We start from the raw sequence: 27,588 nt of genomic DNA on the forward strand, positions 1-27,588 counted from the left end.
CTTCAAATCCCAGCTCAGAAACCATACTTTTCCTGAACCCCCTGGTGGGGGAATTCCCTCTCTCTTTCCCCAAAGCCCTTTGGCATGACAGGTTGCAACCTCCCACTGTGAAGGATCCATCGAATCCAGGTGGCCTTTGTCTCTGAGTTGACTGTGCTCACGGAAACTGGCTGAGTTATCTCTGCTTAGTAAAATGCCTAGCTGTCACTTACGACAGTGTTCCCACGGGGTGCTAGATGTCATACAAAGCCCCACTTTCCTGCCTCCCTTGATGGTGTGACTCCCCATGAAGCGCCCCTCTGATGGAAGCCTTGGGGCAGGGTGGGGTGGGAGTCAAGGCAAACATGAGTACACACGGAGCTTGCACACTGACCTCTTCACTGGCTTGCGGGCTCAGGCACTCACATAATCAAAAGCTACACACACAGACGTGCAACAACACAACCACCTGAATCTCCTGCTCTCAGTGAGTGACACCGCAGAACCGCCTGCCCTGTGAAGTCCTGTTGTTTTATCAGCACTCCATTTCCCCATTACACACACACACACACACACACACACACACACACACACACACACACTTCCCTGTAAGTATCCATTGAAATTGTGTGACTGTCAGCTTTAACTGTCACTTTGACACACTCTAGACTCACCTGGGAAGGGAGCCCCAATGAGGGACTGTCAAGATTGAGCTTAGCCAATGGGCATGTCTGAAGGAGATTATCTTGGGTACATTGATTAGGGGCAGGGGCGATGTGTCCACTTTAGGTGCCACCACTCCCTAGGCAGGGGATTCTGGACTGTGTGGGACTGGGTGAAACAAGGCGAGCACTGGCATGCGGCATTAATTCACTGCTTTCTGCTCTGGACTGCAGTATGACTGACTGGCTGCTTCAAGTTCCTGATGCCTTGACCTCCCCAGAAATGACAAGCTGTAACCTGGAGTTGTCAGCCAAATAAACCCTTTCTCCCGCAAGTTGCTTTTGTCAGGGTTATTTCAGCTCAGCAACAGGGAGCAAACCCGAGACTACATGCCAGCCATGTAGAAAATCCAGGAAGCCAGCTTCACGCTCCCGTTGGGGGGTCCCTTCCCTCGTCATTCCAACTCTCTCCCCCCGTTGTTCCCACGCAACGGAGTGAAAAATGTCCCACCCTGCTTCTGCCGGTGAATTTGCCAAACCCACAGACCTATAACTAGTGTGTACTGCCTGCCCCTGGAACAGATGCTCAGACATGAGCTATGGTTGAAATGCGGCTTGCCCTCCTGAGGGTCCCTGAGTTAAATGCCTCGTCTCCACTACGAGGAGTGGTAGTGGTAGAGATGTTAAGTGAAATCTGAGGAGTTACCTCCAGGAGGTAACTCTCATGGGAACCCGTAATTTATTTCTTGCAAGGGTGAGTAATAAGCTTGTCTCTGGGGCTGGTGGGGCTCAAAGGCAGAGTGTATGCTGCACTAGGCTGTGGGATGGATCCCTGCACCTATATACAAAGAGAGCAAGCCTGCACCTGACTTCTTCTTCCCTTAAGACATACATGCTTTTGTCTATGTGGTAACACCATCCACATGGGGGCCACACCAGAGCTGAGCTGGAGCACCATGCCTTTGAATCTTTAGAACTTCTAACTTAATCAGCATTAAACATTTTTTTTCAAAGTTAGCTGACCTTGAGTATTTCATGAGAGTAGCAAGAAGCATATTTGATAAACATTATTGATTAAAATGTAAAAGTAAGCTAAGCCCGATGGTGCAAAAGTTGTAATCTCAGCATCTGGGTGACCGAGGCAGGAAGATTTCGAGGTGAAGGCCAGCCTGGGCTACAAAGTGAGAATTTGTCTCAAAAAGATGCAATAAAATAGTGGGGTTGGGTAAAAGCGACAGTGGACTTGAGTCTTTCAGATATGTGCATTCTGGCTTGTAGGTATTTAATAAATTAAAAAAGCAAAGGCAGAGGAGCGGCGGCATCTAAAAGACTGCCCTCTACTGGCCCACATGTGGCTCAGCACAAGGATTCGTGCCCCACACAAAGCAGCTGCTTGACTTCTTGGGGACCGTGATGGAGCAGTGGAGACCAAGGCCATGCAGAGGCTCCAGTGGAAGCCACAGGTCCAGGCACAGTTCAGGCTTTTCATGACTCAGCAACAGTTTCCTGTGCCCTCTGGGATCCTAGCTGGGTAAGACGGGTGTTTCGTGGCTCCTGCGGGTGGGTCTCAGAAAGGCCTAACTGGGACCGGTGGGTGTGGATACGCAAGGAGTCCAGCAGCCTTTACAGAGGGAAGCGAAGTGGCGGGGCCAACCCAGGCCACCAGTACATGGTCCCTGTGATGGCCACTCTTGGGTGTCAACTTGCCTACATCTGGAATGAACTAAAACCCAAATGGCTGGGCACAGCTGTGAGGGATTTTCTTTTTTCTTTTTATTTATTTATTTTTTGGTTTTTCAAGACAGGGTCTCTCTGTGTTAGCCTTGGCTGTCCTGGACTCGCTTTGTAGACCAGGCCGGCCTCGAACTCACAGCGATCCGCCTGCCTCTGCCTCCCCAGTGCTGGGATTAAAGGCGTGCGCCACCACGCCCGGCCTTTTTCTTTTTCTTTTTTAAACTAAATCATTGGAAGTGGGAAAACCCTCTTCTAATCCAGATCTACCTTTAAGGTAGGAAGATGCACCTTTAATTAACCTGAGCCACGCCTTCAGCTGGCAACCTATAGAAAGGACATGGAAGGAAGCTCCTTTGCGCTCGCTCTCTCTTCTCTCCCTCTCTCTCTCTCTCTCTCTCTCTCTCTCTCTCTCTCTCTCTCTCTCTCTCTCTCTCTCCTGCTTGCTCTTGCTAGCAAGTCTGTTCCTTCACTGGCATCAGAGCCTACTTTTTCAGCATTCCAGCATATACTGAAGACCAGCTGAGACATCCAGCCACGTGGACTCAACTACTGCTGAATTCTTGGACCTTCCTTCCAGAGGTAGCCTTTCTTTGATTAGCTGGGCGACAGTCTGTCAGCCATTCTAATAAACCTCCTTTATAAATAGAGAGCATCATTCTATACGTTCTGTTCCTGTAGAGAACCCTGACTAGTACAGCCTCCAAGGAGTGGTGAGGTTGCACCCGGTACAGCAGGTGTCACCTAGCAAGACAAGACACTGGATGGTGGACAGCAGATAGCCGATATTCGGGGAGAGCCCAGGATTATATGTGACTGGGCACAGGCAAAGAAAAGCCGGTGCACATGTATGCATGTGTGTATATATGCATGAGTGTACATGCCTGTATGCGTATGTGTATATGCCTACATATATGAGTGTGTGTACTTGTAGATATGACTGTTTATGAGTGTACAATGCCTCTGTGCATGACTGTACATGCCTGTATGCATGAGCATGTGTATGTGTGTCTACCAGGGCTCATTCTAATAAATGGCCGTCCAATTGAATTATCCCACTGGTACTGGAGAAATGAGAGAAAGCATGTGTCTTGGGCTGTGGCTTTACAGAGATCCAGGAGGTGAGGTGGGCAAGGACTACAGGTGCCTCTGCCATCCAGGCTCAGAGACGGGACATCTGCCCTTTGCTCTAGATCCTTCTTGACAAATATGATGTGTGGCGATCACAGAAACCAAGCAAAGAAGGTTCGCTTTTCCTGGAGTAGAGCCCGCAGGCTTGCTTTGGGCTCATGGGAGTACTGACTCCGTTTTTTTTACATGGGGTCCTTCCCTGAGGGCAAGGATGCAGGTGTGATGGGTGGAGTGCTGTTCTCAGCTCCCACTCATCAACTACAGCCTAGGGAAAGGCTCTCTGCCTACCTCCACTAAGTGAGGCTGGAAGCAGAGTAAGGTCCAACACTCAGGCCTGTCATCCACAGGGGGTGGGGATTTGAGGGGGGGGGAGTCTACTGATCTCTGCCCCTTCATTGCATCTCACCCAGCACAACACTATCCGAACCCCCGAAAGAGGCACTTACTTCATGGTGAGGCTGTTGAAGAACCAGGAACAGAAGCCCTGGGGGGAAAAGGAGAGGAACTGTGAGAAAAACCATCCTGGCTTACTTTGCCTGGCTGTGAGGACCCAGACAGCAAAGGGTTACGTCGGGCGTCTCCTTCCATAGAGGGGGGCCTTTTGGAATGGGCCTTCTGGAGTGTCTCTATGGAAGTGAGTAGACATCCTGGCCATTCAGATGCAGGGAACAGGTCTTGGGAGGAGGGCCAGAGGGACTCCTGGATGGATGGATGCTGCTCCTCTGTCTCTCTGTCTCTTGTTGTTTCCTCCGGAGAAATCACCATCCCCCAAAACATATGGTCTAGCGCTGCCCATCAGATGTGAGTTTACCTTCACTGATCAGTTGGCCAATGGGAAAATGACCCCAAAGGAGCTAATTAAAATTCTCTTAGGATGGGTATGGGTGTTGGGAGAGTCTTACTCTCCTCCTGTGTGCCTAAGTGCCACAAACTCTGTAGTGTCTTAATGCCATCTCTGATGGCCACATGCAGACAGCTTGAGAACGAAGACAGCTCAGAGGAGAGGGGACCCCCAAGAGGGGCCCCATCGGCAATGCTGAACTTTTGCTATCTAGCTGTGCCAGAAGCAGCTGTCTGTCTTGAATTTCCCCCAAACTTGAGCCTTAAATGACCCTTTTAGTGTAAAACCAGTTTGGGCGAGCCTGGGCTCTTGCATCTCAGTGTCTTGTTCCGTTGAAGATGCCTTTCTCTTGGATATCACTGTGTGGAGTTTCCAGGTAGCAGGGGAAAGGCTGCCTTAGCCATGAGAAGGTTGTAGGGAGCCCCAAGACGGGAGTCAGCTTGAGATGGATTTCTATGAGGGTGGACTGGGGCCTGTGGCTCTCGGTTGCCAGAGGCCACAGTCAGCAAAGTGCCTTCATGTGTTTAATTCCCACCAGGGTCTCAGAAGGCTAGCAAACGCTTGGGCAAGGCTATAGCTCTGGATTGGCCCCATTTTGGTTTATGTATAATCATATCTTTTCTATGAAGTAGGAGGGCCTACTTGACTGGCAGACCTCTAGTACCACAGGGATTGGAGGAAGGTCTTCCCTAAAAGGAAGAGGAGGCGAAAGAAAGCCAGTCGTCCCTCGGCACAAGGCTCGCCTTGCAAGTTTGGGTATAAAGCGACACCTCCTCCCTCCCTCTTATGTGTTGAAGGTCCCAGCTGGTGGCACTACAAAGATGTGCGTGTGCTAACATCCTTCATGGGTCAGTCCATCGATGGTCATTGGTGAATGGGCTGTCACGAGGTAAGGTGGGGCAGAGTTTTGAAGAGTGTATCATGTTTCTCACTTCTCCCTCTCCCCTTATGTAGAGGAGTCAGCTGAGGGTAGATTGGACCATCCAAATGTGACTGAGCCTAAACAAACCTTTCCCCATGTAGGTTGTTAAGTTGTGACTAACATGGTGTCCTTGAAACCAGCACTCCTCAGAAAACTGAGTGAAATGCAGTCACGGAGAAAGACAATTCCCTCTCTCCTTAGCTCACCCAACAGGGAAGGGCCAGCAGCTTCCAATTTTAGCTTTGCAAAAGATACACACACAGACACAGACACGTGTCTGAAAATAAGACAGGTGTCACTGTCTTCCTCTGACCTTGAGCCTCCAAGAGCCAGAGTGACCCATCCCCCCATCCCCCTCCCCCCCCCCCCCCCCCCGGTGAGGCTTCATATATTAGATGGGTTATATAGCCTGACAAGAGGAAGACCTGGTCTATGGGTGCCCATAGGAGGAGTGTGCTTCCATTTACCACACACAACAGCTCTGGGCTGTGCTAATTACAACACGGGCTCGACTGGATCCTGGGATGATGGGGGGGCGGGGGCGGGGGGCCGGGCGGAGACACACACAGGAAGCTGGCCATGCAGGTAAAGGGTCAGTCCAGACAGGATTAGGGATGTGGGGGGTTTTTTGTTTGTTTGTTTGTTTGTTTGTTTGTTGTTTTTTTTAAGGAATGCTTTTTCCATGAGCAGAAAACAGAATTTCTGAACCTAGATGGGTTGTCATGGTCCTCTGGTGAGGGGACTCAGAAAAGGGCCGCTGGGGAAGGAAGGAGGAGGGAGGTACAGGGGAGGCTCTGAGATGGGAAAGAGGCGACATTCACAGTTGAGATACAGATTGGATATGGGGCAAAGGAGCAAACCACCAGGCCGTGGAAGAAAGGCATCTGCGATGGGTTGGGAACGTGTTAGGAAGATATTGAAAGCAAGCCTAGGGGAGCCAGCGTCTCAGTTCCCAGGCTCTGGCTGCGATGGAAGACGGATGGCAACAGGGGAGGAGCTTCTTTAGAGCTGCTGAAGTCATCCAGGCAAGAGCCTGGGAGAGGCCTGGGCCGGCAGGTTGCTGAGGAGCAAGACTGAGAAGGTAAAAGCAACACCGCCTGGGGAAGGAATGGGCCGAGCTCAGGTGCCTGGGTGAGGGGATGGTGAGAGAGGGCTGTGATCAGGCATTAGAAGTGGGTAGAGAGTGACATGGGATGGTTGAAGACACATTCAGTGTCTGTGTGGTGCTCGTGTGGGGCGATTTTGAAGGTCACTGGGGAAGAGACTGGAGGCCTTCAGGACTAGTGGGAAGGAAACGGTGAGTTAGAACTGTAGTGATGGTAGCTGAAGCTGGGAGAATGGATGCCATGACTCAGAGAGATGATGGAGGTGGAGGAAGGGGGCTTGAGACAGTCAGGGGACTGTAACAGTGGAGGACTCTGCAAAGGGGTCAAAGGGGTAGGAAAAAAAAAAAACCTCACAGGGCATGACACAGGCACAACGGATGTGCCCGTTGAAGGTAGAAGGATGCCAGCAAGTATGCCAAACCTTGTGACATTGTGATATAACACTGTCACCCACAAATGAGTTGGGTCATACTCATAGCTATCCGGGGAGATATGTGGCCCTCAGCCTTCAGTTCGGACATGCCTCTCTTTCTGAGAGACAGGCCAAGATGGGGACTGTGAGAGGTAAAGAAAAAAAGGGTCACTTGTCTCTTCAGCTGGTGGAGACAGGCAGGATGGTGGTCATGAGGAACACAGACAGTTGTCCTGCTACCTCCCTTCTCCATCAGATCTCTGCTCAGACGTCATGTTCCGCCCAACACCATTCCTGCCCACTCCCCACAGTGCTGCTCCCACCCTTCACTATCGTAAGCCTTTCTTGTCCCCCTTTTCCTATCATGCACGCAGCACTGTCCTGTATACACCTGCCAGCTTGTCTCCCAGTACCATGAGGCACATGGTACTGGGTCCATGGTGTCTGTTGCCCACCTTCTTATCTCAAGGCAGAAGTGGACAATACCACAGGAACCTATAGAAACTGGTCAAAGACAAAGCAGGATTCTGGGCTATGTGGGGCTGGGCTGGACAAGGTTGAGAAACCCCGCATTCTAGGATCTAATGTGTGGTTAGTATGTCCATATTTGTGATAGAAACACGGAATCTGGGGAGGCTGAAGAAGCAATTATTACTCTGAGCCATGACTGCCTGCCCAGAGCAGAGGTCTCTTGGGGCCCAGATCATTCCCAGCACTCACCTTGTCCCTGCGTTCCACCTCCAAGGAAATCTCTGAAGGAGATGACTTCTCGCTTTGCTCCCCATAGATCAGCGAGGTCAGGCTGCCCATCAGGAAGGTGTGGCAGGGAGGTAGAAAAGGAGAGCCAGGTCTCAGACACCTGTCCTGCTTCCTCTCTGTTCCCTAGCTGAGTGACAGCAGCTGCTCTTTTCCAGAGCTGTGAGCTGCGGGGCCTCAGCTTCTAAGCTGGATTCACAGCTCTGGGCATAAACAGAACCGCCCCTGTGCCAGGGGCACAATGAACTTTGGCAGTCCAGCCGTAGGTTCCAGAAAGTCTAAGACCAGACACAAGCACCTCTTTATGCCCAAAGATGGCTGCCCTCCACGTTTTTTTGTCCCTTCAGCGAGAGAGGTCAACAACAGGGGCAAAGCCAAGAGACAGGATGCCACTGGCTGATGAGACACTTCCCGCAGCTTTGAAACCAGGCAGTGTCCCCCAGGGGAGTAGGACACTCACCATCCTGACCCTCTTTACCTGTCGTTGTGTATCAGCAGCGCCAGACGCCCGTAATCCCACGCAGCCTTCCGGAGGAAAGAGTAAAGCACCACTACAAACTGCAGACCCAGAAAAAGCAAGTGGAGCAGGAGCATGTGGATGCCTTCTACACCAGCCTCCTGCATTCACACTGGGGACACTGTAGACCCTGAAGTCTACAGAGTGACATCCCCCCCCCAATCAGCTGATACGTTCTGTCTTGGGAAGAGATGTCCCCTTGAACTGGGCATTTTCTGGCAGAGTAGATCATCAGCTTGGTGAATGGGGGAAGCTGAGGCTGTGCTTCAAGCAATTAATCAAGAATACACCATGACAACGTCAGCAAGAGGACAGAGAAGGAAAGCCCAAAAGCGATGGACTTTTCTTTGATGGTGTAGAGAACCCCAGACACACTTCCTGTTCCTCCAACCCCCAAAGCCCTCCTCCACCTGGGCCACCTAGGTTTGACAATCACAGTGGCTGGTGTGCCTTGGACACCTTTGGACGACTGAGATCCTCGCTGTATTTTGTGTCATGGTTGCACAGCCTACCCTGGCTAAGACCTCCCTGGGCCTCTCCCACAGCACCTGAGACTTACCACCCATAAGATGATGTTTAGTAAGAGCACAGTGGGGATCCCTCCGAAGGGCTGGCCCTGGAGGACTGTGCTTCGGGACTGGAAACACTCATTCGCTGTCATGTTGCGAAACCTTGGGTTCATGCCAGCTCCTATGGCAGACATCTTGGGCACACTCAGGCTTCCAGTCAGCCAGTGGGTCTCAGTCAGACTCAGGGACTGCTCCCCACTCTGCAAAACACAGAAAGCCACTGGGCAGTATGGGGACATGCACTGAGGACACCAGTCAACTGGGCTGGGGGGACACGTGAAACCCAGGGGCCAATGATTGGTTTGGAACTATGACATCAAGATAGAAGAGTTGCCCCATTCAGTGGCACTAGCTTTATACCACATGGCTACAACACCACTGTGCAGACAGAGTAGCTCCAAATCACTGAGTGATTCCTCATTTTGTACAGTTCCGACTAGAGAAGAAAAGCCTCTAAGGATGCAGAATGCCTGGTTCAGAGTGACTCAATAAACTCCTCGTCTAGTGTAATTGAGTCTGTCTGTCTCTGTGTGTGTGTGGGAGAGAGAGAGGGAGGGAGAGAGAGATAGAGAGAGAGAGAGAGGGGGGGGGGAGAATCTTAACTGTCATTCTCAGGAGTGCTTTACATATCTTTTGAGACAGGGCTCATCAATTAGGCTAGGCTGGCTATCCAGCACACCCTGGAGATTTCCTGTCTCTGCCTCTCCAGCACAGGGATTACAACTACAAGACACTACACCTGACACTCTTATGTGGGTTCGGAGTATTAAACTTGGTCCTGGTGCCTTCAAGGCAAGCGCTTTGCTGACTGTCCAGGGGAGCTGTCTCCCTGGCTAGTAAACTCCCCGTCTTACCTTGTTTTGGAACCAAGAAGCTCACTCAGTGTAGCTGTGCATTCTGGGTAAGCCCTTGATGCAAAGCCAGTCACAAGCAGACCTCACCCTACCTAGAGTACCAAGAGAAGGCTCATCCATCCATCCATCCATCCATTCAGACACATTATAATCAACTGCTTTATGCCATGTATGTGTGCTGGTTGTATCTCAATGATGTGACAAATAAAAAGCCTTTTCCCTCATTGTATCTTATTGGGAAGGAAAGTGTAGGTAGAGGATCAGTGACCACTGCAAGTACAAACCACATGAGCAAAGGCTCATGTGGGAAAGCACTCTCCTAAAAAGAGAAAAAGGTCTCAGGGCATGTGGAGGGACAAACAAGACTAGACAAAGGATGGAGAGGACAGTTGTGAGTGGCATCCTTTTGACTGCAGATTCAGGCCAGCCTGGTCTACAAAATGAGTCCAGAGGACAGTTTGGAGTCATCAGCATGAGACAAAAGCCACCAGCTTAAGCAGCTCTCAGATCCCTGAATTGGAGGCAGGAGTTGGGGTGTGTGTACAGAGAGAGAAGAAGAGAGGGGTCAGGTAGAAGCCAGTGAGGGGAACAGTGAGTAACTGTGCCAAGGAGAAGTGTAACAACCTAAGACAGGACTTCAGCGGGGAACAAAGAACCGGAGAGGTGTAGGGGAGAGTGAAAAGGACAGCTCTCCACCACAGGCCAGCACTGGGGAGAAGCAGCTGCTCTGAAGGGCTGCTCCCAGAGGCGAGGAGGCTGAGGCGTTGGACTGCCTTTGTACTCTGTGGGTTCTGTGACACTGGAGCTCAGCTCCGACAATTACCCCATGCCCAGTGATCTTGAGTAAGGTACTTGAAGTGCCTCGGTCTCCTCATCTGTCAACTGAGAATGCTGACAGCAGCTGGCACACTTCACAGGGCTGTCGGGAGATTTGTGGGTCCTACAGAGCAACGCCTGGAACCTGGGGAGAAGCATGTAAAGTCTGTGATAGGAGGAGAAGATATGAAGTCCCAGGGGCCACAGGGCTGTCATCTCAGGAGCTGAGAAGAATGGGAGGTGAGGATGGAAGGGGAAAGAGAGCAGGAGCTGAGGGACTCCGGGAAACAGCCTAACAACAGCAGAGACAGACCACGCATTAATGCTGCTCTTATCTTAGGTGGAAGACGCTTCCTTCCGCACTGGGCGGCAGGCAGCGCAGTCTCTTAGAACTGGCCAGAGTGCTGAGACCAAGTGGCTGCCAACCAAGTGAGCCCTGAATGGGACATTTGTGTCACCCCCACCCCCACCACCCCTCAAGGTTCAGGGAATGTTGTAGAAGATGGGATGGGAAAAAAAATAAGAGCCAGAGGATAGGTTGGGGTGCTGTAAAATGCTGTCCTCTGGACATGGCATGGCCGGAGCTCACCAACACACAGCAGCTATGGTTTTCATAACACCTGCATGAAATCAAGCCAACTAGCATGCCAGTATCGCCAGCCTCTCCCCTAGCTAAAGGGCTATTAGCCATTGAGGGCTGCTAGGAGACGGGGAGTCAGCTTTCCTTGGGGGCGTCCCCACTGGTTGGCTACCTACGCTCTGGTGGGTGGGCCCATATCCATGCATATGCAGGAAGCAGTGATGGGCCTCGGTTTAAAAAGAAGAGGCTATGAAGGAAGAGAAGGAAGGTTTTAAGGGTTCCAGAGGGAGTGAGGAAGAGGATTTGGGGTGCATATGATCAAGATACAGTGTGCACATATGCAAAACTGTCAAAGAACAAACAAACATATTCTTTTAAATGGTAGGAGTCGAGGGCACAATGAGATTCACCTTGAGAAAGGAAGGAAAATGCAGACACTCACAGTCTTAGGCTCAGAGTTAGTGTCTAGCAAGAGCCCACGTTGCCCTCCGCACCTTCTGCTCCCCTCTCGTTTTACTGAGGTGTCCTGGGGTTTGTTGTCTATTCAAGGTCGCCAGCTAACATGTGGTAGTTGACAATGAGCACAATGCACTTCCATCCTAAGCCTCAACAGCAGAGTGACAGCAATGGCAGCCCCAAGGCAGGAGACACACCTTGGGAACCTTGAAATTTGCTTCTGCGGGAAGTTACAGTTCTGGTGATGGTCACTTGGGGGCGCCCATACCAAAGCAGAAGGTATTGGAAGGTGACACTACAACCCCTCCACATACACATAACCCCATAGTCTCCCTACACACACACACACACACACACACACACACACACACACACACACCATTTCCCACCTGAGGCAGTTCTCCAAGGAAGGTCCACGTCAGACCAGAAGCCTCCACTCAGCTACAGGTTTGCTATGAAAGAACAGATGTGCAGAAGAGATCATTTTAGGGGCCTTCAGCACAAATAACCTTTTTCTGAGATGTTTTGCACGATTCTATTGCTTGTCGTTTCATCTCTTTGTGTCTTTTATTTATTTGTTTTAAAACATTTATATTTTTAACTATGAAGAGGCATTATCGGGGTGGAGGGCATAATGTGACATGCGTGCAGGTACCTGTAGGCCAGAAGAACGCATCAGATCCCCTGTAATGGGAGTTACACAGGCAGTGTGAGCCACACACTGAGACATCTCTCTAGATCTTGGCTGGTATATCCCTCCACCCCCAGTGAGGGTGTCTCTATGTAGCCTTGGCTGTCCTGGAACTCACTCTATAGACCAGGCTGGCCTTGAACTCACAGAGATCCAACTGCCTGTGCCTCCCCAGATGCTAAGATTACAGGTGTGTGCCACTGAGTCTGTCTTTGCTGGTGCATTTTAAAGGGGAAACATTTTGATTTTTTTGACAAGGTGACCTCCAGACTGAGATGTGAAGGTGCAGGAGTTAGCACTGTGCATTAGGGAACGGTGGGCAGAGGGGACCATATTGACAATGACTCATGGAGGAGACTGAATGTAGCATTTTTAAGGAGTTAAAATAAACAGTGGCATCTAGCAAGTGGGATGAAGCACTGGTTTGCCCATCAATCCATTCAAGATGGATCTGGGGCTGGTGAGATGGTTTTGGGGCTGAGGGACCTTGCTGTTCTCCGAGAAGACCCACACAGAAGCTCACAACCATGTGTAATTGTAGTTCCAGGGGTTTGGACGGCTTCTTCTGGCTTCCGTGTGCACCCACACGTGTTGCACAGATACACATGCAGGCAAAACACACATACACAGAAAATTACACACACACACACACACACACACACACACACACACACACGTGAGGTGAATCTACTTCATCAAATGCCTACTCTTGCCAAGCCCCACGCAGACCCTGGAGGTACAAACATGGCATCCTCCTCAGGGTATTCATAGCCTTTAGGCTTTGCAGAGAGGACTACTGTAGGCCTAGGGATGGGAAGAGCCTCAACTATGAGGTCCCAGTATAAGCTTAGAGTTGGGGGGTGGGGGCTCCACCCAGCAATCTGGTTTCAGCTCCGTCTGGCTTCTGGCCTGCAGGGCAGGTGCGGGAGTGAAAGGGAGAATAGTTTACCTCTCCCACCTTGCCACCCAAGCTCTCAGGCAGCAGGCAGCAGGCAGTGAGGAGGCTGTTGCCATGGAAACCTAAAGCAGCACCCAACCTCTCTCCATATACCATTCAGTCCTAGACCTGCATTCTTACTTCATTTCATAATAACCCCAAAAGGCAGTGCCCCACGGAGATGTGGTTCTAAGCTAGCTCTGGAGAGGGATGCAGAAAGCAGAAGGGTTAGCTCTCTGGAGATCCAAGCACGAGCCCAGTTAAGGATGAAACTGGGTGTGGAGACTGACTCACACCTCTAATCTCAGCACTGGGAGGCAGAGGCAGAGGCAGGCAGACCCCTGAGATTTCTAGGCCAGCCTGGTCTACAGAGTGAGTTCCAGGACAGCCAGGGCTACACAGAGAAACCCTGTCTCGGAAAACAAAGCAACCAACCAACCAACAAAAGAATGAGGCTTGGAGCCTGAGGATCCTAGAGATGCCTATGGCCGGGACGTAGGGAGCATCCTCAGAGTAGCAGGTATCAAGGAACATGACTCTTTGGATGCTAACTTCACAGCACAGGACAAAGAACTGTTCAAGGGAGTGGACAGAACTTAGCTATCTGAAGCCAGAACATCTCATACATCTAAATTAAACTCCAGATCTGTCCTAGCGACCACCCATGGTGCCCTAGCTCCCTGGGCTTCAGATCCAGCACACGGCATGGGCATAACAGCAGCCTCCCGGTGTTACTGTGACAATGAAGGAAGATGGTTCACACATTCCCCTGTGCAGCGCTGAGAGCCACATCAGCCCTCAAGATTACCTGGCGTGGTCACCTTCATGCTATCAGCTCATCTGAGATGGTACTGAGGGGTCCCCACTGGACCACCCTTAGCCTCCTCCCTGCCACCCACTCTATTTGGAGACAGGAAAGGAGGAGAGACGTGGGGGAAGAGGAGGGTCCACTATCCCTTAAACTGCCATCATTGTCAGCCACTGTCTCTGCTCTTTCCATGTACAAAAACCAAATTACACCTTTGGCTTGGGCCAAGGAGAGGCAGGAGAAGTGACGAGAATCCTGGTCTGTGAGGCAGGTCCCCTCCATGGTCGTAAACTTTGCCTGATGAGAGAGGGAACAGTTCCATCCTGCCCGTACTCCCCTATCTTGCCTTCCACTGTCAAAAGCAGGATGTGCTGTTTTTCTGGGTCTTCTAATTCTGAGCCATCCTCAGCAGCTCAAGAACAGTGTCAAAAAGCACTAGCTTTGCCTTTGGCTTCACCCTCCATTCCTCTCTCCCTCCCAGGCATCCAGACTCACTGCTGCCCTAACAAACCAGGTCAGGGTCAGCTCTCTGCTCTTCACTTCCAGATGATCCAGACATTGGGAGGTGAAGTCTCAGGAGTGATCCCAGAATTAAGACAGTCTAGGGGAGGAGGGGAGGAGGGGAGGCTGGAGAGATGGCTACGTGGTTAGGAGCACTTGCTGCCCTTCCAGAGATCTAGAGTTCAGATCCCAGCATGCATGTTGAGCACCTGACAACTGTCTGTAACTCCAGGGGATCCAGCGCCCTCTTCTGGCCTCCATGGGTCCTCCAACTCATGTGCACATACTCATACACAGGCACACAGAAGTATATATAATTAGAAGTAAAAATCAATCTTTTATTTATTTATTTTTGAAGATAGTCTAAGGAGTTCTGTGGAGGGGCCAACTTATTGATTGCTAGCAGCTACGAGCATTAGCTCTGGGCCAGTGACTTCCATTTAAGCAATGCTTCCTTTAAGCCTCACAAGGACCCCAGGGCACCAGAACTAGCCATCCTGGGAACAAAAAACAACAAAACCTAGCGAGCTTAAACAAGTCAAGCAAAGCCATGGGCTTAGTAAGGGGCAGAGCTGGCCCTCCAGCCTGACTGTTTCCTTACCCTCCACTGGGCTGGCAGTACTGACAAAAATGGCAGAAGGTGATGACCTTGCACAAGTCCCAGGCCAAGGATAAAGCCTTTCTATACTTTCAGGGTGGTGCAATGTCATGGCAGACAGAAGCAGGGGTCAGAGTCGGGCTCTGCAGCCATCCAGCTATGCTTCCCAGCACTAGTCACTATCCACCTTCCCATGAATGAATGAATCAGCAGCAACCAGCTCATAAGGCCAGCATTTAGGTTTAGATAAGAAGCACTGTGGCCACAAGTCAGGAGAAGTGGGAAGACAACAACACGCACACACACACACACCACACACACACACACACACACACACACACACACACACACACTGGTACCACCATCAGGGTGCTCCTGCCTGCCCCCACCACCCAACCTTGTTTTCTGTTTTTGGTTTTGGTTTTGGTTTTGGTTTTGGTTTTGGTTTTGGTTTTTCGAGACAGGGTTTCTTGGTGTAGCCTTGGCTATCCTGGACTCACTTTGTAGACCAGGCTGGCCTCGAACTCACAGTGAGCCGCCTGACAATGCCTCTCCCAAGTGCTGGGATTAAAGGCGTGCGCCGCCGTCACCACCACCCGGCAACCTTGTTCTTTTCCATAATTATTACCTTTTGCTAACAAGAGGAAAGATTATCCCCCTGGTGTAGGATGTAAAACAAACAAACAAATGAGTTTGGGGCGGTATGAATTCCTCCTACCTCCTCTTGTCTTTGGACCTCCTCTTCCCCCCACCACTTTCCAGGAAGTCAGCTTGGTGGCTTAGGCTTGCTCTCATTTCTCGGGAGAGAAGAGCAGGTAGGGAAGTCACAGGAACTAGGGAATCTGCTTCATAGTCCTGCACGCCTGCCTCGTCAGCTGGTCATAAAGCTTGCCCCTACTTACGCCGGTCCCTGCTCCAAACTGTCCTCCATCTCCCAGGATGCAATCACCAAGGACGGTGTGTTCGACGTACAACAGGATGAAACTGAGTCTCCTGCAGGCTCAGATGCTTACCGGGAATCGGGGGATTTGAGGGGAGACCCTGGGTCTTCTGGCACCCCATTCAGGACTCTCAGTGGCTTCTTAGTCTTGTGGATAGGACTAGGGGCTTTGAACCAGCTGGAAGGTGTTTGGAGAACACAAACACCCTTGGGTTTTTGTTGTTGTTGTTGTTTTGTTTTGTTTTTTGCTTGTTTTTGAGACAGGATTTTTCTATGTAGGCCTGGCTGTCCTGGAACTTGTTCTGTAGACCAGTCTGGCCTCAAACTCAGAGATCTGCCTACCTCTACCTCCCGAGTGATGCAATTAAAAGCTAGTGTCACAGATGTTGCCTTACCTCTTAAAGTCCTGTTTTCTTTCCTACAAAGCGGTGCTCACTGTCTGCCCTGACGGGTCCAGGGTGATTATGAATGCTACCTAAGAAGGCGGTGCACAGTTTTTACAAAGTGTGGGAGCCACAGTGTTGGTTGCTTTCTTTGCTATTCAGTTCCAAAGACTGAGGTCAGCTTCTCAGAGGCTCCTGAGTATAGGATGAGAGGACCTGAGGGTACCAGTTTGCCAAGCAGGGGAGCTATGTGAGCCGTAGGACCAGGTAGAACTCAGAACCGGACAGCACCAGGCAGCCAGGCAGGTTCTGTGGCAGTTTCTCTCTACCAGAGTTCATGACACGGACACCGTTCGCTCACTGATGCCCCTTGTACCATAATGAGCATGGCAGTTGATGTTTAATGAGAAGTTCTACATGCTATGCTTGGTGCCAAGTCTTTTAATGCCCTGTCTAGGTTAACACGTATTAGATTGAGTGTTGGATGCTGTAAGTGGCTCTCAGCCACCACACATGGCTCCTTCCTGTATTCCTTTCTAATGTTGAACAAGGTGGGAAGCTAAAAACTACAATTCCCACACTCCATTGCAGTTGGGGTTCTAGCTGCAGATTGGCTCAGAGGCATACCAAGGTAGACTGAGCGGGTGGAAGGGAGGAGGAGCTTGTCGTCCTTAGGCTGGGTTGTGTTCCTTGGGGGAAGAGGGACAGGGCACTTTGAAAGAGATTCAGTGCCAGACTTTGCTTCCTGGAGAGTATAGAGAAAAGCAAGTGTCACAAATGATAAGAAAGTTCCTGATCCTAGGTTGCCAGGACAGATGGAAGGCCAGTGGCTCCAGGCACAGCCCTCCTGACTGTGTGAAGTGTGCTTTGTCTGTTGGGCCAGCTCTGCTCTTCTGAGCACCCAGTCTCAGTCATCTGGAAAGCATGGAATTCCTAGTATTAAATCCTTATTTGAAAAAAAAAATCCTTGTTTGGATTTAATGCACATGCACATTAAAAAAATGAATCCTGAAAATTCTTAAGAGCGTTTTTATGTCCTGCACAAAGACCAGCTAAGTTCTGTTCTGTCATCCTGTAAAGAGGAATCTTCAGCCTAAAGAGCCTGAGAGCCTCGCTAGGTCAGGGAGCTAATGGCAGCTGAGCGGGAGATGAGCCCCAAGGGAAGAGCTTGTCAGCCCCCTCTGAATCATGCTGCAATGAGCCACACTCAAGACAAAACAGCACTGGGGGGAAAAAAAAGAAAGAAAGAAATAGGCTCAAGACAGAAGTTAATGGAGAAAGGAAAGCTATGCTGGGATCAGACCCCAGGTTTGAGTGGGTGTGGCTTCAGACAGAGACTGGGAAGGCAAAGGCAGGGACTTGTGTTACAGGAGCCTAACAGCAAGGCGTGGTGCTCCATTATACAGGCAGATAAACTGAGGCTAAGTACTAGCCCACAGCCACAAAGCCTGTGGCCGAGGGGGAGATGCAGTACCCACTCTAGTCAAGGCTAGAAGCTAAGTGAACTGACATCCTACCCACCTCACTCTGGGGCCCTGCAGGGGTGCCTCTTCTTGCCAGGGAGGTTCTCTTCCTTGTCCTCAGACTCTTGTCACTCCAACCCAGGGGCCAACGCTTTTCTGTCACAGTGAGCCACCACGGCGGTGCCCAAGTTGGAAGGGCAGGAGGCGAAGCAGTTGTGGGGTTACCACAGACACCAGCCCTCCAAAGGCTGGAAAACAGCCGGGAGTGACAACCTGTTTGTGTGTGTGTGCACACGCACAAATATGTATATGTATATGTGTGTGTGTGTGTGTGTGTGTGTGTGTGTGTGTGTGTGTGTATAACAACAGGATGTACTGATATTCTAAAACTATAGGGTCTTGATTTTTGTTTTGTAATTTAAGGAATAAGGAACAACAACAACAAAGCCTTAACACTGTACCACACACTTTAAGAGGTCTTTAAATCTTTTCTGTTTTAAAAAAAAGAATAACTAAATGAGCATGCCCTCTTGTATACAGTATTTTGAAGAGAAGCCTTTGGTTTTTCTAGGCACAGGCATGGCTGGCTTTCCTTCATCAAACCCTTTGTGGTCCCCTCAAGCACTCTAACTCTGCCAGCTCTATCTGTAATTTGCCAATGAGGAAGGGGTCTCTGTGCCGGCTCCTGGTGGCTCTGGGCAGCTTTCCACTCAGGAAGATCAAGTCTGGTCCAGTCACCATCTCCCCCTTCCACCAGGAGCCCCTCTTAATATGCCTTGGTTGTTACAGATGGATGGCCCCTGCTCTCAAAGGCCTTGGTCCTCAGGCACTCCATCTGCATCAAGAATGCCCCATTGGGAGTCAGATCAACTCTGTGCCCTCAGGCTCCCATGTCCCGTCTACCCTCCCTCCCTCCCCGCAGCGCTCACCCTGCCCTGAGTTCTCCCCCATGTGGTGCTAAGAAGAATGAAGCTCATTCCAGGAGAGGCTTGAGACAGATCCTGCTAAAAGGCTATTACAGAATGAGAGAAATCTGCCACAGTGCATAGCTCACAGACAAGGACCACCGAGTCCAGTCAGAAGTGTGAAAGGGGTTTCCTAAGCAAGGTGGTGAGGGAATCCAGTAGAAGGGCATTAAAGTTGCTTTCTTTACTCTGTCAACAAGTGGCCGCTATGCTACGGATGGTTCTGCCTGTGTAGAACACACTGGCTTCTTTTTGATGAACTTCCCTTATTGTCATCCATTGTCCCCCAGATCCTCTCTTCAATTGTCTAACTGTGGAATCCTTCCCCCCCTCCAAACTCCCAGAATCCTCTAGTCTCTCTGCCTAGACGCCCCTCTCACACACACTACTAAGTCCATTTGCCACAAACCTCAGTTCAAATATTACTTCTTGTGGGGCAGGGGATCAGGTGACACCCCCATCCCCACGCCCATACCTCATGGCACCTTAGGGGGCAGACAGTGCAGCATGTAATTATGGGTCCCTAGAGCTGGCTTCCTTGGGTCCCACCCTAGCCTCTGCTATGTATTAGCCTCATAACTTTGAGTAGGTTTCTTAACTGTGCCGTTCCTTGGTTTCCTTACTTATAAAAATGACCGCTCCACTGTGCAGCTGTGAGGACTAAGGGACTGAGTGAACCACTCACACACTGCTCAGCACATTTGATGATGGGTGATTTGCTGTGTTGGGACCTAGCATACTGTGTGATCCCTCACAAGCTGACCTTGCACATGACTGGCTACCCCAGGGAACAGCCTGAGACCCTTATTGCTCATGTCCAGGTAGGGCTGGATGCTTTGCAAACAACTGTTGACAGTGACAAAGTCGGGAAGCATGGGAGAGGGACTTGGTTAGCCTTGTGATATCACAGCTGGTGGCCAGTGTCCTACCCTTATCCTCTGAGACTTGGCTGGAACCTGTTCGTGGAGGTTTCTGTCTTGATTTAGAGAAAGAGGAATTCGGCACACCTCCCATCTGAGGGCGGTAGAGCAAATGCATTCACCACTGGGCGAAGCTGAGCCTCCAGCACAGCCCTGAGTTATCCCTGTAATTCTCATCTCCATGGCAACAAGTCTGGACCACACTTTCAGCCAGCAAGACTGGGCAGCTGCTCCATTCCTCATCGGCAGGGGGGTGAGGGGTGTGATGACTCCAGGGTGTGGCTCTCTCAGCCTTTACCTCATTAATTCTTCAGCATGAGTCCAGAGGGGGACAGTTAGGTGGGAGGGCGGGAACAAGAGGGAATCACACACATGCAGTGAGATAGGGCCCCATCCTAGAGTCAGCCCCCTGCTATGGAGGCATAAAGGCTGCCAGCAGAGAGGTGCCCACAGCAACCAGGTAAGATACTATTGGTGACACTCCACTCCACCTCCTTTCGTTGCCAAGATGAGCTCTGAGCATCCAAGGCTCTACAGCCAAAGGCAGAATGAACTCCAGTGTCACTCAGACCCAGCCAGCGGTTTTCAACTCACTGATATCCATACAGAGCTTGTCTTAGAAACACCTGATCTGTGCCACAATGAGTGAGAAATTGAGGTGCAAAGACCAGCCATATCTGGCAGGACGGTTAGTAAGCATACAAGTCAGGTGAGGGGAGCCTGGACCCCCCCCCCCATAAGTAGGCTTTCAGGTTTGAGAGAAGCAGCATCACAAGGAACTCACTGGTCAGTATCCTCGTCACTGTTTGAATATAATATGAGGTACACATTGAGTCACTACAGGTTCTAGAACGGCAGGTCTGGGAGTCAGTGTCTCCAACAAGTCCCCAGGGTGGTGCCAATATTTTAAGATTTGTCCTGTGGAGGGAAAGTTCATAGAAAGAGGAGGAAGCCTCGCAGTTCAGGCTCGCAGTTCCCCCCAAAAATATATGGGATAAAGGAGTTGTGAGGTGTGAGAGTCACAGGAAGGAGCTCTGAGTCTCCCAGGTATCCAGAAGGGATGCACACAGGCAGGCCCAGGCAAAGGTGGCCCCTTAAATATGGACACTTTGTCTCCCAGGAGTTGATGGCTTGCTAGCCGCCAGGCACTCTGCTCAGATTCTACAAGCACAGGCATTTTTAAACCAGCCCCAACAACTAAAGACAAGATCCCTGCTATCATATGAGCTCTTAAGGGCAGCCACATGCCCTTAAGGGCATAAAGACCTCCAACCACGGCATGACATTCCAAGGCACAAAAGCTGAGAGGGAGGCAGGGGAGGGAGGCAGTTGTGGGTCCAGATTGTGTTCAGGCTCCCTGGGGAGCGCAGGTCCCTGGATGGCAGCATGCCACCCTCAGAAGAAGAAGGGCCAGGGTGAAGCCCGTTCCTGCGCTCCGGCTCCATCTGTCTAAATAGGCCAGAAGCTGACTGCCTCGGGGGTGGGGGTGGGGGGTAGTGCGCGCGCGCGAGTGGGGGGGGGTGCCTCTTAGAGCAGCTGCCTGCTAAAAGCAAGCTGCTCCAGCGATGGGTGGTGGAAGCCAGATGGTTGAAGATGCTGGTGTAGTTTACACAACCTCACGGGGCCCAGGGGGCATCAGAGAGTCAAGAACTCATGATGATCCCAATCCTGAGAAGCGCATGCGCAGTACCTCACATGCGCAGTGCTAAGGCTATCTACAGACCTAGTGATAAAGTCAGCCCCGGAGGGACGCAGCGCCAAGTGGCTGAGGGCTACAGCTCTTAAAGCCTCCAGGAATTGTGCTCACACCCACACCTTAGTTCTTTTGTTCCCATACTGCCCTGCGGGGGGGGGGGTGGTCACTGACATCACCTAGAGATAAGCCCCAGGTCAGGGGCCAAGCGCCTGGCTCTGCTTTTCCTTGGCTTGAGGCTCAAAAAAAAACTACTCAGATCCAAAGATGGAACCAGAGAAAATTCAATGTGCCTAAAGCTAGAGGCATTCTAATTAAGCTCAAACAAATACTAGCCTGGATTGCTGAAGGAATTAGTAGCTATTTCTGGAGAAGAGGGACCTATCCTTCTGCCTGTGACAATTTGAGCAAAACGGTGATTTCCTCCTCTCCTTTTTGTCTTCCTTTTGTCTGTTCAAATTTCTCTTCTGCCTTTGGTATCCAAGTGGACCAAAGGCTCACCCTGTTTGTCCCACTGTCACGGTGGCCTTTAAGCACAGACACAGTTCAGCCAGTGTTTACTGCGCCAACACCACCCCTGGAGTGAAAGAGCCTAGGCCAAGGTCTCAGCATGAGCCCAGGTGACAGATCAGACACGAATTCCAGGCAAAGGCAGGACAAAGCAAGGCATATGCCGAAGCTATGGTCTCGAGGACCATAGGGCCAGGAAGGATTTCTGGAGGTGACATTTGGAAGCAGAGATCCTACGCTGATAGAGACCAGTCGAGAGAGGGAAAAAATGGGAGGAGGAGGTGAGTGGGGAAGAAGACATTCAAAAAATAATAGTCTTGGCTACAGAGGCAGAGAAGAGGCAAACTGGCCAGGCCACAAGGTCCTAAGACAGCCTGGATGGCTTGTTCGTCTCGATGTAGGTAGTGGGGAGCCATGGAAATAATGGAGAAAAGATATGGCATTTTCTGGGCTAGGATTAGTGGGGTTTCTAGATCTTTCTCCTGTCCTAAAGCCTTGATTTGGAGTTTTGATACCCACCAAGGACTCCCAAGGGAGGCAGTTTGGCTCTCAGTGGTAACTTTTTTGGTTAGATCTGCCCTGGTGATCCTATTTTTTAAAGTTATTTATTATAATTTTAATTTTTAAAAAAGTTTTTTTTTTGACACAGGGATTCTCTGTGTAGCCCTGGGTGTCCTAGACTCGCTTTGTAGACCAGGCTGGCCTTGAACTCACAAAGATCCACCTGCCTCTGCCTCCTGAGTGCTGAGATTAAAGGCGTGTGCCACCACACCCAGCTTATAATTTAAAATTTTTTTAATCATATATTTTAAAAATTACTTACAGATGTGTGTGTCTGCGTGTGAGTGGGTGCACATGAGCACGGGTGCTACAGGCATCAGATCCCCTGGAGCTGCAGTTTACAGATGGCTGCAAGCACCTCACATGAGACCTGGGAACCAATCTCCGGTCCTCTGGAAGAACAGCAAGTGCTCTTGACTGCTAAGCATCTCTTCAGCCCCCTGGAGGCTCAATTTAACAACACAGCTCTGAGGCATTCCTGAGACCCCCTTTTCTTTCTCAGGATTTTTGTTCATTTGCTTGTTTGTGTCTGTATTACCCTTTTCCCCCCTCCTCTTAACATACTTCAGCTGGAATTTACACTGCTTTGGCAGGCCTCGTGTTATGCTCCCGTAATCCTAGTACTTGGGAAGCTGAGGCAGGAGCATTGATACAATTTTGAGGCTAGCCTGGGCTACTATGTGAGACCCTGTCTCTGAAAGAATAAGAATCAATAATACAAAAACCAACAGAGTTTAAGCGGCGTGTCAAATGTCCTGCCCTCCTCCAGCAGAGCTAGGACCTGAAAGGGCCGAATAGCTTTCATGCTTCTGACCTCAGCGCCCAGCCTAGAGCCTACACCCCAAGCATAAGCATCTTGTTGTTGAGTTGGTTAAGGAAGGAAGCAGCAGGCTTGGTCGGCTCCCTTTCTGGCACCACACCCTCGCTTCCTGGGGCTTGGCAGTGCCTGAGCCTCCTAGTGGAAAAAAAAAATCTCAGAGAAAATCAGACAGAACTGTGTCACTCTTCCCTCCTTGCCTCTCACCCTGCCAGGAATCTTGGAAGCTTTGGACTGATCCTCCTTTGCCCCCACCCCCACCCCCCCACCCCCACCCCCCCCCCCGTCTAATCACCACTGTCGTCTGTTAGCTTGGAGTGGAGCCCATAGCCTGCAAGACACACTGCACCTTGGGAAAGTGAGCGGGCTGCAGGACAGAGCACTGAGAAGAATAGCTTTGAAATGAAGCCGGCCCTGTGCAAGGGTGCTGCCTGGCTGCCCCACTGTGGCCTCTAACCTCTGTAAGGGGAGCTATTCTCTCCATTTTAGAGATGGACAAATAAGGACTTAGAGAAGTTTGTGGCCGTGGGCAACCAACAGCTCTGCACTTAAAAGGAACTTGGTTTTGAATGCAGCCTCTCTTCCGTGGGATGCAGGATAAACGGGATGGCGTGCTCTGTCCAGGGTGCTGATCCTAGGAACTCCCTGCCAACCTCCAGCAGCCCAGAGCTACGGGAGCCAAGGACAATGACTTCATGTCTGCTGCCTGGCCTGAACTTGCAAGGGTGTTGCAGTCCCTGCCTGCTTTGGGCCGTGGCCAGCTGTCCATTCTGATGTGGACAGGGCTGGAGTCTAGCACGGGACTACTACACTTGCAGTCTCACAGCCCCAGATGAAACCAGAGCCACCCTTATCCAGGGCACCCTGCAGCCAGTATGCAGCTGTGCTCACATCAGGGCTATGGTTAAGGGGGAGGATTTGAATTAAACCTTCAAACTGAGGTCGGGGTATGGGAGGCTACACTCACACCCTTGAGGATGAAAAATGCTCTATCTCAATGGATAGTATTGTTTCCTTATAATGTACGACATAAATAAGATACATTGTTTCTGCTCTCAAGACCCCTCAAGAGCAGGTTAGGGCATCATCATTAAACAGGCCACAGGGAGCCATGGATGACTCACTGTAGGCCCCGGGAGTAAGACGGCTGCTCAGTGCTTTAGGAAAGTTAATCAAGCGCAGAGTGTGGCTGGGAGAAGACAGGCTTCTGTGATGAACAGAGCTGATGTTATACCCACTTGCTGAATGATAGATGCCTTTTCAAGCACTTTACAGGTATTAAGCTGTTTAATCCCCAGTGACCTCAGGTGTCTACTCTTTCCCCTATTTTACAGCGTGAGGTAGGCGGAGATGGTAAGGTTGGAAGGTGGCCAGAGTCCTGAGCTTCGAACAAGAGTCACAGATGCTTTCCACAGCCACTTAGGTGTGTGTGTGTGAGGGGTGGAGTTGGGAAGCAGGATGGGGCAGTGAGGTCTGAGAGGGACAGAAGTAAGTGATGCCCACAACCGAGGCCACCTACCCTGGAAGGCTCTCCTGGGAAAAGAATAGGAAGTCAAAAGGGCTACAGGAACACTGAGCACTTTGCACAGAAGAACTAGATCTAAGATGTCCTTAATGGATAACAACAACATCTGCAACATTCTTGGCCAGCATCCCGTACCGGACAACATCTTCTCCATGAAAGAGAGGCCTTAGGCAGTCTCAGGGGAGGGGAGGATCTTACCCTATTACAGCTTCCAAGCTCAGCCTCAAGGGCTGCATCATTCTTTCTCCAAGATTCAAACAGCATAGGGTTTTCTCTCCTGAGATGGAAAGAACGGCTCCTCTAGCTGCTCGCCTGGCTCTTAACATAGTCTACCTTTGGATGTGGGATGAAGGAGTGTGAGTTGGTTGAGGTGGCCAGATATGGTAAAGGAGAAGAAGGGTACCCAGGACAGAGGCTGGGCTGAGGCCAGGAGGAAGGAGACAGCTGAAACAGAGAACTTCCTGTGCGGTGTGGACGGGATTATACTTGGTTCCTCTGAGAGACTCAGTAGCAACATTTGGATTCTCTATTGATGCTAAGTGATGCTCTAGATGTAAAGCAGGGTTGAGTCGGATTAGCTCAGTGAGATCCCTTCCAGCCCCTGCAGTCTGGAGATACTATCTGTCTTAATCCTTTCCAGAAGAAAGATTCCCCAGAGTCTGGGAGTGCTCAGAAGAGCATTGCCTGGCCCTGTCCTGAGCCTGCTCCTCACACCAGAGCAGTTAGGCAAGACCCTCCCACAGGGGTCCCAGCTAGGAGCTCAGCCTGGGGCCTTGCCAATGAAGCGAGGACAAGCTACTCGCAGCTCTCAAGATTTCCTCAAGCCTCTGGAACCTGAGCCACCTGAGAGGGTGCCCCATGCACAGGGTTAAGGTCCCTGCTGGTCCCTCCAGTCAGGCTGTGGCTAAAGGGGATCATGGAGCTGGGTGTGGTGGCACACGCCTTTAATCCCAGCACTCGAGAGGCAGAGGCAGGTGGATCACTGTGAGTTCAAAGCTAGCCTGGCCTACAAAGAGAGTCCAGGACAGCCAAGGCTACACAGAGAAGAGAAACCCTGTCTTGAACTTACCCTCCCCAAAAAAAAGAAAAAGAAAAAGAGGTTTATGGAAGCAAGTGCTGACTTCTCCCAAGTGCTGACTGACACACCACCGGCTACAGGACAACCCTATGGCCACATCTCCCAAGGTTGTGAGGGGAAGTCATGTTAGGACCATGGGATGGTGAGGCAGGGGTACCTACCTGGAGCAGCAAGTGTCGGTGAGAGTTCAGGCTGAAAGGCTAGGTCCTCAGGCCTTCCTGTTCTCGACCAGGAAGAGGGAAGAGGTGCTTCCAAGTGACCCTGCAGCGTTTCGCCAGCTCTTGACTACAAAAGTGGTTCCTTCAAAGCTCTGTGGCATAGGGACAATGGAACACTCTCAGGATAGGCAGGCAGGGATCCCAGTCCTCAGTAAACAGCTCCTCCCCCAAGATCAAGCTGGCCAGGCCCCTCCTCGGCTCAATATGCTTGTCAGCATCTTCCCGGTTGGCCAACCTGAGGAGCTCTTCTGGTAGCACGAAGGGCCCCTCCCCTCGGAGGTCAATGAGTGCTCAACACATGGCCTGGGTGAGCCATTCCAGAGGTCCAGGACAAGAGAGAGAACAGAGGTGGAGCACCATACTGGAGTTTCAGGGCAATCTAGTCTGTCCCCTGGTGAGCTGAAACCCCCTGCTTTCTTTTGTTGTGATGGAAACATCAGCCTGGATGTAGAGTTAAAGTCAGCAGTGCTGAGAGGAAGGGAGGCCACACAAGGGTCCCAGTCCTCTCTTCCTTCAGAGTCACCTGAGGAGACCTTGCTGAAATGCCTGTTGAAGGGCCCTCACCTGGCCCACTTTTCCAGGAAGGTACCTACGGATCTGCATGTCCACATGTTTACAGAAGTAACACTCACTGGGTGAGCGCCGCCTGGGCGAGGGCAAGGGATGAGGCCCTTGTCATTCACACAATATGCTCAGCTCCTTTTCTAAAAGCTACATCAGGGAGCCCAGCGTCTGCCGAGACTAGCTGGCAACCCTGGGCAGCTTGTGTGACATATCTCTAGGTTTTATTTTTCTCGGGGACAAAAATGACAGGAGGGACAATGTGTCCTATGGACCCTCTCAGATCTGGCATTGGCAATAAAAGAAGAGACGAGCCCGCAGAAAAGGGAACTTAAGATGAGAAGTCAGAGCACTTGCCCAGCATGCCCAAGGTCCTGAGTCTGATCCCCAGCGTTGTCAAAAAAGAAAAAGAAGAAAGCTCTGGCGAGGCATCTTAAACAGTTTCCTCCTTTTGCAAGTGATTTCTCCCAAAATATTCTTTTTAAATTCTGAAAACAGCACACTATGGGAAAAATCCACTCAAGGTGATTACCCAATGGAAATGGAGCCGGCCACGCTGCCCTTGCCACCCCAGGGCTCTGTCACATTTCTGGACATAAGATAGTTAATGCTCCTCTTGCAGTTTTCTTTGAGTCTCCCCAAACATGGATGAATGCGCACTTATCCCTATGTCTCCATGTTCCCGCCACTCATTAACACATCTCTGTCTCCAACATCTTCAGTTTTCAATAGTGTGTTCCAAGCCCGATACCTCTCATGATTCTAACCTTGTTGCTGGGTACTTAGGTAGTCCTTCATCCTTTCTGTGACTGTGTCTGGCCTTGAACCCACTGTGCAGAACAGGCTGGCCTAGAACCAGCCATCTTCCTATTCCAGCCCCTCAGGTGCTAGGATTACAGAGGCTGCGTGCATCCACAGTTGGCTTGTTTCTCTATTTTTTGGTGCAGTAAGCTGCAATAAGCATTTCTGGGGCTAGCTCTGGACAAGCCTAGGCTGAAGGTTATGCGGCTCTTAAAGACTACACGGAACATATTCACCTTTGAAAAACATTTCAACATACCTTTTATCAATTATTTTAACTAGCAGA

At 50.7% G+C, this 27,588-nt stretch overlaps 1 protein-coding gene across 8 annotated transcripts in view; it reads right to left on the minus strand.

The window, feature by feature from the left end:
* Positions 1–27,588, minus strand: part of TMEM63C (transmembrane protein 63C) — a 71,748-nt gene that overhangs the window by 29,102 nt on the left and 15,058 nt on the right. For 5 of the 8 annotated variants that reach the window (XR_014781210.1, XM_084792687.1, XM_084792688.1 and 2 more), the window contains exons 2-7: positions 25,884–26,032; positions 11,722–11,784; positions 8,617–8,826; positions 8,019–8,098; positions 7,505–7,586; positions 3,950–3,987 (exon numbers count right to left, since the gene is read on the minus strand). Coding sequence is in view for 6 of the 8 variants with exons in the window: in XM_084792687.1 (XP_084648813.1) it covers positions 3,950–3,987; positions 7,505–7,586; positions 8,019–8,098; positions 8,617–8,760 (344 nt within the window). In the remaining 2 variants the exon portion in view is untranslated. Of the gene's footprint in view, positions 1–3,949; positions 3,988–7,504; positions 7,587–8,018; positions 8,099–8,616; positions 8,827–11,721; positions 11,785–25,883; positions 26,033–27,588 lie in introns of those variants that run through there. The other 3 variants (XM_084792690.1, XM_084792691.1, XM_084792692.1) reach the window with 3 other exon arrangements.

The sequence above is a fragment of the Acomys minous genome (assembly GCF_964271855.1).
Source record: "Acomys minous genome assembly, chromosome: 8".
Classification (NCBI taxonomy): Eukaryota; Metazoa; Chordata; class Mammalia; order Rodentia; family Muridae; genus Acomys; species Acomys minous.